The following is a 14,432-nucleotide window of genomic DNA, read 5'->3' on the forward strand; positions in this document are numbered from 1 at the left end:
CGGCTGGGCCCGTGAGCCATGGCCGCTGAGCCTGCACGTCCGGAGCCTGTGCTCCGCAACGGGAGAGGCCACAACAGTGAGAGGCCCGCGTACGCCAAAAAAAAAGAAAAAAAAAAAAAAAAAAAAAAAGAGTACAGTATTTGAAGGGGAGAGGGGAGTAGCTTTACAGTGTAGAACTTGACAAACACTAAACCACCTCAGTAAGGTGATCAAGGTCAACATCAATAGTGACAAATCAAATTGATGGTATGTACCCATGATATGTAATGAAAATGGCATTTTAGCTCTGTGGTCCTCCCTCCCCAAATCCATAATCCCAGAAAAATCATGAGAAAAACTCCTGACATATCCCCGTTCAGGAAGAGTCTACAAAACACCTAAGCAATACTCCTCAAAACTATCAAGGTCATCAAAAACCAGAAAAATATGAAACCCTGTCACAGTCAAAAGAAGTCTAAGGAGACATGACAACAATGTAGTGTGGTATACTGGATGGAATCCTGGAACACAGTAAAAGGACATTTGGTAAAAACTAAGGAAATCTGAATGATGTATAGACTTCAATTAAAAATGATGTGTCACAAATGAATTTATCTATGAAACAGAAACAGACACACAGCCATAAAGAACAGACTTGTGGTTGCCATGGGGAAGGGGAGGTGTGGGAGGGATGGACTGGAAGTTTGGGATTAGCAAATACAAACTATTACATATATATATTTAGATATATATATCTGAATCATTTGCTGTAAACCTGATGAAACTAACACAACTAACACAACATTGTAAATCAACTATACTTCAATAAAATAATTTTTAAAAAATGATGTGTCAATATTGGTTCCTTAATTGAAACAAATGTACCATAATAATGTAAGATATTAGTAATAGGGGAAACTGGATGTTAGGTATATGGGAACTCTCTGTACTATTTTAGGAATCTTCTGTAAATCTAAAAGGATTCTACAAAATATAGTTTGTATATTTATGTTAAAAATAGAGAAATAGGGCTTCCCTGGTGGTGCAATGGTTGAGAGTCTGCCTGCAGATGCAGGGGACGCGGGTTCGTGCTCTGGTCCGGGAAGATCCCACATGCTGCGGAGCGGCTGGGCCCGTGAGCCATGGCCGCTGTGCCTGCGCGTCCGGAGCCTGTGCTCTGCAACAGGAGAGGCCACAACAGTGAGAGGCCCGCATACCGGTAAAAAAAGATTAATCTATGCTACTGTTTTTCTTGAATAATATCCTGCATGACCGCTCCTGTCTACAATTAATTTTCTGCCCTTTTGGAAAAGCATTGTTTTAGGATAATTAATTCACTTGAAAACTGACAAGTAACAATATAATTTGCGGTTTTTAAAAATCTTGTTAAAAGTTCATTTTATTTTCAGTAAATCATAGAACTATTTTAACATTCTCCTATCCAACTCAAGGGCAGAACATCAAAAATCAATTATCAAACTAACCACTGTGTGCTATTCCTAGTATGTTTTTTTTCTCCTTTGTCTTTCCTAAATTCATTTTTCATTATAAGATTTAAATTTAAAAACTCCCCAAAAAACAGGATATGGTTTCACAGGTGAATTCTACCAAACACTTAGAGAAGAGTTAACACCTATCCTCCTCAAACTATTCGAAAAACCTGCAGAGCAAGGAACACTTCCAAACTCATTCTTTGAGGACAACATCACCCTGACACCAAAACCATACAAAGGAGATTGGTTAAAGATGGCGGAGTAGAAGGACATGCTCTCACTGCCCCTTGCGAGAACACCAGAATCACAACTAACTGCTGAACAATCACTGACAGGAAGACACTGGAACTCACCAAAAAAGATACCCCACATCCAAAGACAAAGGAGAAGCCACAATGAGATGGTAGGAGGGGTGCAATCACAATAAAATCAAATCCCATAACTGCTGGGTGGGTGACTCACAAACTGGAGAACACTTATACCACAGAAGTCCATGCACTGGAGTGAAGGTTCTGAGCCCCACATCAGGATTACGAATCTTGGGGTCTGGCAACAGGAGGAGGAATTCCTAGAGAATCAGACTTCGAAGGCTGGCGGGATTTGATTGCAGGGCTTAGACAGGACTGGGGGAAACAGAGACTCCACTCTCGGAGGGCACACACAAAGTAGTGTGCACATCAGGACCCAGGGGACGGAGCAGTGACCCCATAGGAGACTTAACCAGACCTACATGCCAGTGTTGGAGGGTCTCCTGCAGAGGCGGAGGGTGGCTCAGTCTCACCATGAGGACAAGGACACTGGCAGCAGAAGTTCTGGGAAGTACTCCTTGGTGTGAGCCCTCCCAAAGTCTGCCATTAGCCCCACCAAAGAGCCTGGGTAGGCTCCAGTGTTGGGTCGCCTCAGGCCAAACAACCAGCAGGGAGAGGACCCAGCCACACCCAGACAAGCGGATTAAAGTTTTACTGAGCTCTGCCCACCAGAGCAAAAGCCAGCTCTACCCACCACCAGTCCCTCCCATCAGGAAACATACACAAGCCTCTTAGATAGCCTCATCCACCAGAGGGCAGACAGCAGAAGCAAGAAGAACTACAATCCTGCAGCCTGTGGAACAAAAACCACATTCACAGAAAGACAAACAAGATGAAAAGGCAGAGGGCTATGTACCAGATGAAGGAACAAGATAACACCCTAGAAAAACAACTAAATGAAGTGGAGATAGGCAACCTTCCAGAAAAAGAATTCAGAATAATGATAGTGAAGATGATCTAAGACCTCAGAAAAAGAATGGAGGCAAAGATCAAGAAGATGCAAGAAATGTTTAAGAAAGATCTAGAAGAATTAAAGAACAAACAGATGGACAACACAATAACTGAAATGAAAAATACACTAGAAGGAGTCAATAGCAGAATAAATGAGGCAGAAAAACGGATAAGTGACCTGGAAGACAGAATGGTGGAATTCACTGCTGCCAGAACAAGATAAAGAAAAAAGAATGAAAATAAATGAAGACAGCCTAAGAGACCTCTGGGAAAACATTAAATGCAACAATATTCACATTCTAGGGGTCCGAGAAGGAGAAGAGAGAAAGGACCAGAGAAAATATTTGAAGAGATTATAGTAAAAAACTTCCCTAAAATGGGAAAGGAAATAGCCACACAAGTCCAGGAAGTGCAGAGAGTCCCATACAGGATAAACCTAAGGAGAAACATGCCGAGACACATAGTAATCAAACTGGCAAAAATTAAAGACAAAGAAAAATTATTGAAAGCAGCAAGGGAAGAGTGACAAATAATATACAGGGGAACCCCCATAAGGTTAACAGCTAATTTCTCAGCAGAAGCTTTACAAGCCAGAAGGGAGTGGCATGATATACTTAAAGTGATGGAAGGGAAGAACCTACAACCAAGATTACTCTACCCAGCAAGGATCTCATTCAGATTCGAGGGAGAAATTAAAACATTTACAGACAAGCAAAAGCTAAGAGAAATCAGCACCACCAAACCAGCTCTACAACAAATGCTAAAGGAACTTCTCTAAGTGGGAAACACAAGAGAAGAAGAGGACCTACAAAAACAAACCCAAAACAATTAAGAAAATGGTCATAGGAACATACATATCGATAATTAAACGTGAACGGGTTAAATGCTCCAACCAAAAGACACACACATGCTGAATGGAAACAAAAACAAGATCCATATATATGCTGCCTACAAGAGACCCACTTCAGACCTAGGGACACATACAAACTGAAAGTGAGGGGATGGAAAAAGATATTCCATGCAAATGGAAATCAAAAGAAAGCTGGAGCAGCAATACTCATATCAGATAAAATAGACGTTAAAATAAAGAATGTTACAAAAGACAAGGAAGGACACTACATAATGATCAAGTGATCAATCCAAGAAGAAGGTATAACAATTATAAATATATATGCACCCAACATGGGAGCACCTCAATACATAAGGCAACTGCTAACAGCTATAAAAGTGGAAATCAACAGTAACACAATAATAGTGCAGGACTTTAACAACTCACTTACACCAATGGACAGATCATCTAAACAGAAAATTAATAAGGAAACACAAGCGTTAAATGACACAATAGACCAGATACATTTAATTCATATTTATAGGACATTCCATCCAAAAACAGCAGATTACACTTTCTTCTCAAGTGCACATGGAACATTCTCCAGGATAGATCACATCTTGGGTCACAAATCAAGCCTCAGTAAATTTAAGAAAATTGAAATCATATCAAGCATCTTTTCTGACCACAAAGCTAGGAGATTAGAAATCAATTACAGGGAAAAAAATGTAAAAAACACAAACACAGGGAAGCTAAAGAACACTTTACTAAATAACCAAGAGATCACTGAAGAAATCAAAGAGGAAATCAAAAAATACCTAGAGACAAATGACAATGAAAACATGACGGTCCAAAACCTATGGGATGCGGCAAAAGCAGTTCTAAGAAGGAAGTTTATAGCTATACAGCCTACCTCAAGAAACAAGAAAAATCTCAAATAAACAACCTAACCTTACACCTAAAGGAACTAGAGAAAGAACAAACAAAACCCAAAGTTAGCAGAAGGAAAGAAATCATAAAGATCAGAGCAGAAATAAATGAAATAGAAACAAAGAAAACAATAGCAAAGATCAATAAAACTAAAAGCTGGTTCTTTGAGAAGATAAACAAAATTGATAAACCATTAGCCAGACTCATCAAGAAAAAGAGGGAGAGGACTCAAATCAATAAAATTAGAAATGAAAAAGGAGAAGTTACAACAGACACTGCAGAAATACAAAGCATCCTAAGAGACTACTACAAGCAACTCTATGCCAATAAAATGGACAACCTGGAAGAAATGGACAAATTCTTAGAAAGGTATAACCTTCCAAGACTGAACCAGGAAGAAATAGAAAATATGAACAGACCAATCACAAAAAATGAAATTGAAACTGTGATTAAAAATCTTCCAACAAAGAAAAGTCCAGGACCACCTGATTTCACAGGTGAATTCTATCAAACATTTAGAGAAGAGCTAACACCCATCCTTCTCAAACTCTTCCAAAAAATTGCAGAGGAAGGAACACTCCCAAACTCATTCTATGAGGCCACCATCACCCTGATACCAAAACCAGACAAACATACTACAAAAAAAGAAAATTACAGACCAATATCACTGATGAATATAGATGCAAATATCCTCAACAAAATACTAGAAAACAGAATCCACCAACACATTAAAAGGATCATACACCATGATCAAGTGGAATTTATCCCAGGGATGCAAGCATTCTTCAATATACGCAAATCAATCAATGTGATAAACCATATTAACAAACTGAAGAATAAAACCATATGATCATCTTAATAGATGCAGGAAAAGCTTTTGATAGAATTCAACACCCATTTATGATAAATACTCTCCAGGAAGCGGGGATACAGGGAAACTACTTCAACATAATAAAGGCCATATATGACAAACCCACAGCAAACATCATTCTCATTGGTGAAAAACTGAAAGCATTGCCTCTAAGATCAGGAACAAGACAAGGATGTCCACTCTCACCACTATTATTCAACATAGCTTTGGACGTCCTAGTCACAGCACTCAGAGAAGAAAAAGAAATAAAAGGAATACAAATTGGAAAAGAAGAAATAAAACTGTCACTGTCTGCAGATGACATGATACTATATAGAGAGAATCCTAAAGATGCCACCAGAAAACTACTAGAGCTAATAAAGAAATGTGGTAAAGTTGCAGGATACAAAATCAGTGCACAGAATTCTCTTGCATTCCTATACACTAATGATGAAAAATCTGAAAGAGAAATTAAGGAAACACTCCCATTTACCATTGCAACAAAAAGGATAAAATACCTAGGAATAAACCTACCTAGGGAGACAAAAGACCTGTATGCAGAAAACTATAAGACACTGATGAAAGAAATTAAAGATGATATGAACAGATGAAGAGATATACCATATTCTTCGATTGGAAGAATCAATATTGTGAAAATGACTATACTACCCAAAGCAATCTACATATTCAATGCAATCCCTATCAAATTACCAATGGCATTTTTTACAGAACTAGAACAAAATATCTTAAAATTTGTACGGAGACACAAAAGACCCCAAACAGCCAAAGCAGTCTTGAGGGGAAAAAAAACGGAGCTGGAGGAATCAGACTCCCTGACTTCAGACTATACTACAAAGCTACAGTAATCAAGATAATATGGTACTGGCACAAAAACAGAAATATAGATCAATGGAACAAGATAGAAAGCCCAGAGATAAACCCACGCACCTATGGTCAACTCATCTATGACAAAGGAAGCAAGGATATATAATGGAGAAAAGACAGCCTCTTCAATAAGTGGTGCTGGGAAAACTGGACAGCTACATGTAAAAGAATGAAATTAGAACACTCCCCAACACCATACACAAAATTAAACTCAAAATGGATCAGAGGGCTTCCCTGGTGGCACAGTGGTTGAGAGTCCGCCTGCCGATGCAGGGGACGCGGGTTCGTGCCGCAGTCCGGGAAGATCCCACATGCCACGGAGCGGCTGGGCCCGTGAGCCATGGCCGCTGAGCCTGTGTGCCCGGAGCCTGTACTCCGCAACAGGAGAGGCCACAACAGTGAGAGGCCCGCATACCACAAAAAAAAAAAAAAAAATGGATTAGAGACCTAAATGTAAGACTGGGCTCTATAAAACTCTTAGAGGAACACATAAGAAGAACACTTTTTGACATAAATCGCAGCAAGATCTTTTTTGATCCACCTCCTAGAGTAATGGAAATAAAAACAAAAATAAACAAATGGGACCTAATGAAACTTAAAAGCTTTTGCACAGCAAAGGAAACCATAAACAAGACGAAAAGACAGCCCTCACAATGGGAGAAAATAGTTGCAAACAAATCAATGGACAAAGGATTAATCTCCAAAATATATAAATTTGCAGCTCAATATTAAAAAAAAAAACGCAGCTCAATATTAAAAAAAACAAACAACCCAATCCAAAAATGGGCAGAAGACCTAAATAGACATTTCTCCAGAGAAAACATACAGATGACCAAGAGGCACATGAAAAGCTGCTCAACATCACTAATTATTAGAGAAATGCAAATCAAAACTACAATGAGAGGGCTTCCCTGGTGGCGCAGTGGTTGAGAGTCCGCCTGCTGATGCAGGGGACGCGGGTTCGTGCCCCGGTCCGGGAGGATCCCACATGCTGCAGAGCGGCTGGGCCCATGAGCCATGGCCGCTGGGCCTGCGCGTCCGGAGCCTGTGCTCCACAACGGGAGAGGCCACAACAGTGAGAGGCCCACGTACCGCAAAAAAAAAAAACTACAATGAGGTATCACCTCACACCAGTTAGAATGGGCATCATCAGAAAATCTACAAACAACAAATGCTGGAGAGGGAGTGGAGAAATGGGAACCCTCTTGCACTGTTGGTGGGAAGGTAAATTGATATAGCCACTATGGAGAACAATATGGAGGTTCCTTAAAAAAACGAAAAATAGAACTACCATATGACTCAGCAATCCCACTACTGGGCATATACCCAGAGAAAAGCATAATTCAAAAAGACACATGCACCCCAATGTTCACTGCAGCACTCTTTACAATAGCCAGGTCATGGAAGCAACCTAAATGCCCATCGACAGATGAATGGATAAAGAAGGTGTGGTACATATATACAATGGAATATTACTCAGCCATAAAAAGGAATGAAACTGGGTCATTTGTAGAGACATGGATGCATCTAGAGACTGTCATACAGAGTGAAGTCAGAAAGAGAAAAACAAATACCGTATATTAACGCATATATGTGGAACCTAGAAAAATGGTACAGATGAACCGTTTTGCAGGGCAGAAATTGAGACACAGATGTAGAGAACAAACATATGGACACCAAGGGGGGAAAGCAGCAGGGGGTGGTGGTGGTGGTGTGACAAATTGGGAGATTGGGATTGACATGTATACACTGATGTGTATAAAATTGATGACTAATAAGAACCTGTGGTATAAAAAAATAAAGTTCAAAAATTTTAGAAAAACAAGAAAACCATACAAAGATATCACAAAAAAGGAAATTACAGGCCAATATCACTGATGAACATAGACGCAAAAATCCTCAACAAAATACTAGCAAACCAAATCCAACAATACATTAAAAGGATAATACACCATGACCAGGTGGAATTTTTCCCAGGAATGCAAGGATTTTTCAATATCTGCAAATCAGTCAATAGTGTCAGCTTCCCTAAGGAAGGAGGCCTGGGCCACCCACAGCTTCCTAAAAGCAGCTCTAGATTCAGCAGCCTCTCCAGGGACACGTGCTTTCATCATCACAGGAAGAGGCAAGCACCAGAGCGCTTAGGAACAGCAAAATTAGTCCCATTAGAACCCATTTAGATCTCCCTGAAAGGACAAGTTCCACCATAGGAGGGTCCAAAGTCCCCTTCTCCCCTTACCTTCTCACAGAAGTGGCAGAGAGAGATGTACTCTCTGTGTGCTTCTCCTTTACCTTCTTTTATGACTAAAATGTAGGTAAAACCACACTGAAAACAGTAGTGCAGCATCACTGGGATAAACAGTCTCAGGTTCCCTCTATCATGTGTCTGATGAGATTCAGCCCAGACGGCCTGAATCTCATACCTCGTCTTCATATTTCCTCTATCTCTTAGAAGCCCAAATGAGAAATGACCCTAATGCAAATTAACAAAGGTGTTTGTGAGAAATACTAGATTTAAAGTTGCTGGGAGAGGACCTAACAATTTTCTTCCTTAAAAATTACACATATTGGGACTTCCCTGGTGGTGCAGTGGTCAAGACTTCGCACTCCCAATGCAGGGGGCCTGGGTTTGATCCCTGGTCAGGGACTAAATCCCGAATGCTGCAACTAAAAGATTCCCTCATGCCCCAACTAAAGATTCCGCATGCCACAACTAAAGATCCCGCACGTGGCAAAGAAGATCCCAAGCCCCGCAACTAAGACCCAGGGAGGCCAAATAAATAAATATATATATTTTTTAATTACACATATTACCAGTAGATATTTTGCTTCTTGCCTGTTCTATATAAAGCATTGGTATGTGGCACCTATGGGCACATGCACACATATACACACATAGATGATTATTTAACCTACGTTAAGAAAATGTAGTATTACAAATGTGTGTTCTGAAATAAAAATTTTAAATGTGGATTAAATGAGAAACGTTCACAATTTTTAAACCTTACAATGAATTTTCTGGGAGAAAAAAATCAAACCCACTTACCAATAAATATAAGACTCCATGGCCTCATATGTTCAAGCAACTTCTTAAGATAACAAAACTTTGGGGACTTTCCCAGTGGTCCAGTGGTTAAGACCCTGCCTTCCAATGCAGGGCACCCGGTTTCCATCCCTGATTGGGGAACTAAGATCCCACATGGAACTTAGACCCCACATGCTGCGAGGTGAAGGTATCTTAGAGATATATTTGCCAAAGGCAAGGAAACCAAAAGCAAGGAAGAATACTCTGATAAGCAACCACTCCAACAGATGGAAAAGCCAGAAAGCCATCATCACTAGGATGACAGAATCCAAGGGCTGAGCAGCTCCTATAAAAATGGCAAGATGATTCTAGGGTGCAGAGTCCTATCTGCACCCGAGGAGTACCATCCCAAGGGATACTATGAAACAAATGTGATTATGAACATGAGTTCAAGTTAAAGAAATCAAGGTATATGAGGTTTAGTATTTAAAAGCACAAGTAGGGGCTCCCCTGGTGGCGCAGTGGTTAAGAATCTGCCTGCCAATGCAGGGCACATGGGTTCACACCCTGCTCTGGGAAGATCCCACATTCCGCAGAGCAACTAAGCCTGTGCGCCACAACTACTAAGCCTACGATCTAGAGCCCGCATGCCACAACTACTGAACCCGCGCGCCACAACTACTGATGCCCGCACACCTAGAGCCCGTGCTCTGCAATGAGAAGCCACTGCAATGAGAAGCCCACACACCACAAAGAAGAGTAGCCCCCGCTCGCCGCAACTAGAGAAAGCCCACGCACAGCAACAAAGACCCAATGCAGCCAAAAATAAATAAATTTAAAAATTTTTTAAATAAAACACAAATAAAAGCACAAGTACCTAACAAAATGACTACATTTTCTCAAACATTCTAAAAATTGTTTTAGTGCAGTTAACAACACAGAGGAAAATGCATGTCCAGACGCCTTACTCCCGGAGTATGTAAATCACACATTAGGTAGAATACATATGCATTCATTCAAGAATGTAAGGATTTCCCAAATTACTGTGAAATTTTAAAAAAGAAAAGACCTTTCTAACGAGTCCCACAACGATTTCCAGACTTCAAGAACTGTAATCCTTCCTGCAAAATATACTTTGCGTTTTTGATTTGTCTCCGGAGTGTCACTGTTGGTGTGAGTTTTCTCTGTGGTTGTTTTTTAATGATTCAGTTGTCTGGCTGCAAGTTTAAGATCCTGTTTAATTACCTTCTGCACTTACGACCGTGGAGAGGAGACACGGTGGGGCTCACTTCTTAGCATGTGGAGCTTTATCTAAGATTCTGAACATGACTAGTTATCAACGCCTTATGCAGACAGGAAGAAGGGAGAGAGAAGGGCTAAGACCATTTAAAACCATCATAAACTCCAGATTTCGTATCTCTCCTTTTGTCCCTTTGACATTCCGTCTGGTAACCTGACACGTCATCCATAGCCCTGATAGTACCTTCGAGAAACCCTCTCCCCATCTAAAAGAGAGGCCTCTTCGCCCGCAACTCAGGGGGCTCACAGGCGGGCAGTCCCAGCCCCAGGTGCGGGGTCGACTCCTTCTGGGGACTTCGCCGCTGGGCACCCCTGAGCAGTACCCTCACGGGGGCGCCCGCGACCGGCCGAGTCGCGCCGGGATCTGGAGGCACGCCTCGTCCGACTACACTTCGGACACTCTGCACCCGCAGCCGACAGCGTGTGAGGAAGGACACGGTACAAATTTGAGGAGCCCTTGGGGTTCACCCGCAGACAGCCAAGGGGGCCTACGCGGGGACTCCCTCCCTCCCGACCTCCGTCTCCTCTGTCGCCGCCCGACGAGAACCTCGGGCGCAGGAGCGGCAGCCGCCGGTCAGGCCCGCCTGCCGGCGCGGCTCCTCCTCCGCGGGGTCGCCGGGCCGCGGAGCCGCGAAGGCCGCCAGCCGCCCTCGCACACTCCGTCTACCCCGCCAGCCGAGGCGCCGCGTCCTTGGCGGGTGGCCGCGGGCATCCGGTGCGCGGGACGCGGCGCGTCCTCGAGCGCGCGCCCGGCCGCCCCCGCTGGCCGCGGCCCCGGGCGAGTTGCACTAACTTTCCGGGGCGGGGGAGGGGCGAGCGCCGCGGGCCCGGCTGCCCGGGCCTTACCTGTGCTCAAATTGTCGTTGATTTTCAAGGGCACCCGCAGGATGTAGACCAGGAAGAGGACGATGAAGAACCATACGGTCCAGAGATAAGTCCAAGACCAAACTATACAGGACTTGAGCTGCTCCAGAAAGCCCGTGCCCGCTTCAGCCATTTTTCCGGCGCTGCTCTCTGCTGCCGCGGCTCTCGGTGTCTGCAGGGATGATTCACCGGCCCGGAGGCGCCGCTCGCGCCGCCGCCGCCGCCGCCGCCGCCGCCGTCCCCGCCGCCGCGGCCCCGGCGCCCCCGGAGCTCGCCCGCCGCCCGGGACGCGGGCGCGGCGGGAAATCGCGCGCGGGTCGCGGGCGCGCTTGCCATTTTTTCCCAGCCTTAATGCTAACTCTCTGAAGGCCCCTACAAGTGGCCTTCGTGGAAGGATCACGTGGCCCTTGCCCCTCACGTTCTGATGCCATTTATATTATGCTAATATTTAGAAAGACAAGCCAAGTGGCGCGCTGAGGGAAACTCTTGACATATGTTGAGGGTTTCCTGTATGTCAGGCACTGTTCCAAGGTCTGTATAATCTCACCTAATTCCTTCAACAATCTCCATTATATAGATAAGGGAAACTGAGGCACAAAGTGACTGAGCACTTTACCTTCAGCTCGAGCCAAAATTCATTTGCAGTATGATGGATGCCAGCGTACGAGGTCTTAAACCCAACGCTCTACTCCTTTCTCTCAGAATTTAGGTTCAGAGGGATGAATAAACCCGGAGCAACTAGAAAAAAATTAGATGTGCTCCTGTCACTGGTTAGTAGGCCTGAAGATAAATCATTCTGTTAAGCAAGATTTGGGTTGCACACTATTTACCTTTGTTTTGTCTTCCTTGAAGCCGCACAGGGGGTTTCCAAAGACATCTTGACAAGAAGAGTGTTTATCTTCCAATATGGGGGGTGATGACAGATCAACTCTCAGCCTGTTTTTAATATAAACAATTCTCCGGGATAATTTTGGCTTACTCTGAACTGGCTACTTTAAACAAGAAGTAAATTATAAACGTTTTTTGTCTGTACTGGATGAAACGTTGCCTTTACCAAGTGAAAATTTAAAGTCTGTTTCTGTCCATAAATAATTTCACTTTCTATGCATTGGATAGTAATAAAGCAACAGCAGGTAACCCAATCTACAGCCAAGACATTTTTAGAATTCTGAGCATTCAAGAGAATATTTTATTATAAATATTGTTTTGCTTACTTGTTTCCTGCATAATAAAACAAGCTCCTTTAACTTTTTACATGTATTTTATGTATTATGGCATACATAATAGAACTACTGTTACATTTTCACTAATTCCAATCTCACTGTCAACTACTGGTTTCTCCATATATTTGATCTACTAGAGCGGTGAGACAGGCAAGGATAAGAGAAATTGACACACACATACTTTTTTATAGATATTTATTGCAGCATACTACCAAACAATTTTTTATCTAACAATGATGCCTGTATTCTCAGTAGAATAAAACAACATGAGTACATGAAACATCTATTTTATGTGATGATTAAGTAACCCACCAGATTCTCTGCAATAGGTTTGCCTACTTAATTTAAATGAATAGACTGGGGCCTGACTTTTTGCTCTCAGTGAACCTCAAAGAAGGGACATAAATCTGACTCAGTTGAGCCACAGTTTTTTGATTATCTACTAGGAGATCCTGTAGGGTCAGCCCTATCTTACTCATCATTGCCTCTCCCTGATGTGCAGCCAGAGAGGGGGGTTGGGGTTGGAGACATGTCTTTGTGCTTGGATGCAGAATTGAGTGAGAACAAGATCTCATGAGAACCTCAGCTGCTTCAGTATGGCTGGAGTGCAGGCTCCACATGGAGTAGCGTTGAGAGGGATAAAGCTGAAGAGTGTCTGATCTTGAAGGGCCTTGTAGAAATGCTAAGGTATTCACAGTTATTTGGCATTGCACACACTAATCCAAATGACCAAGATTTATGTAAGTGGAAATTACATATTAAGGAAGTAGAACTGACAGACCTTCGTGACTGATACATAGGCAGGGTAAAGATAAAGAGTGAAGGGTGGCTGTTGAGTGGGGCCATTCATGAAATAGTGACATCCCAGATATGTCCCACCACCACCTGACCATCTCTCAGTGGGCTGGTGCACAGTCACCCCAAGGTCATCATATCCAAAAGTGAACTCATTACTTCCTCACCCCCAACTGCTCTTCCTTCTAGAGTTCCATCAGGGAATGGGCATCACACTTCCAGCTCCCTAATTCAGGAATCTGAGGATCATGCCACCCGGATTCCTCCCACTCCCTCACCTTCTTTCCTCCTCACATTCAATTAGGCATCAATACTTCAAGGTGGGACTTCCCTGGTGGTGCAGTGGTTAACAATCCACCTGCCAATGCAGGGGACACAGTTCGAGCCCTGGTCCTAGTCGAAGATCCCACATGCCACAGAGCAACTAAGCGCATGCTCCACAACTACTGAGCCTGTGCTCTAGAGCCCACGAGCCACAACTACTGAGCCCGTGTGCCTAGAGCACGTGCTCTGCACAAGAGAAGCCACCTCAATGAGAAGGCCGTGTACTGCAACGAAGAGTAGCCTCCGCTCGCCGCAACTAGAGGAAGCCCGCACACAGCAACAAAGACCCAATGCAGCCAAAACTAAATAAAAATAAAATAAATCAATTTTTAAAAAACCTTATTACTCTATTCTTGACTAAGCTACTCAATATCTTCACTCTTGGGAAGATACTATAAGATGGGCTGGTTTTTCAGTTGCACTTTAAATAGTGTAGAAATGATAATAGTATACTTTTCTTTTTATTCTTGATACTCAAACGCAAGAGGGTTTTTTTGTTTTTTTGTTTTTTTGTTTTTTTTTTTTTTTGCTGTACGCAGGCTTCTCAGTGTTGTGGCCTCTCCCGTTGCGGAGCACAGGCTCTGGACTCACAGGCTCAGCGGCCATGGCTCACGGGCCCAGCCGCTCCGTGGCATGTGGGATCTTCCCGGACCGGGGCACAAACCCATGTCCCCTGC

The 14,432-nt window shown here is 43.1% G+C and overlaps 1 protein-coding gene across 4 annotated transcripts in view; it reads right to left on the reverse strand.

Annotated features, from left to right (window-relative positions):
• The window catches only part of ST7 (suppression of tumorigenicity 7), a 254,016-nt gene extending 242,236 nt beyond the window's left edge, over positions 1 to 11,780 (reverse strand). For 2 of the 4 annotated variants that reach the window (XM_007450777.1, XM_007450774.1), the window contains exon 1: positions 11,396 to 11,780. In XM_007450777.1, coding sequence (XP_007450839.1) covers positions 11,396 to 11,546 — 151 coding nt within the window. In that variant the 5' untranslated portion in view covers positions 11,547 to 11,780. The remainder of the gene's footprint in view (positions 1 to 11,395) is intronic. The other 2 variants (XM_007450775.1, XM_007450776.1) reach the window with 2 other exon arrangements.
• Between the last annotated feature and the right edge of the window lie 2,652 nt (positions 11,781 to 14,432).

The sequence above is a fragment of the Lipotes vexillifer genome, unplaced genomic scaffold (genome assembly GCF_000442215.2).
Source record: "Lipotes vexillifer unplaced genomic scaffold, Lipotes_vexillifer_v1.1 scaffold314, whole genome shotgun sequence".
NCBI lineage: Eukaryota > Metazoa > Chordata > Mammalia > Artiodactyla > Lipotidae > Lipotes > Lipotes vexillifer.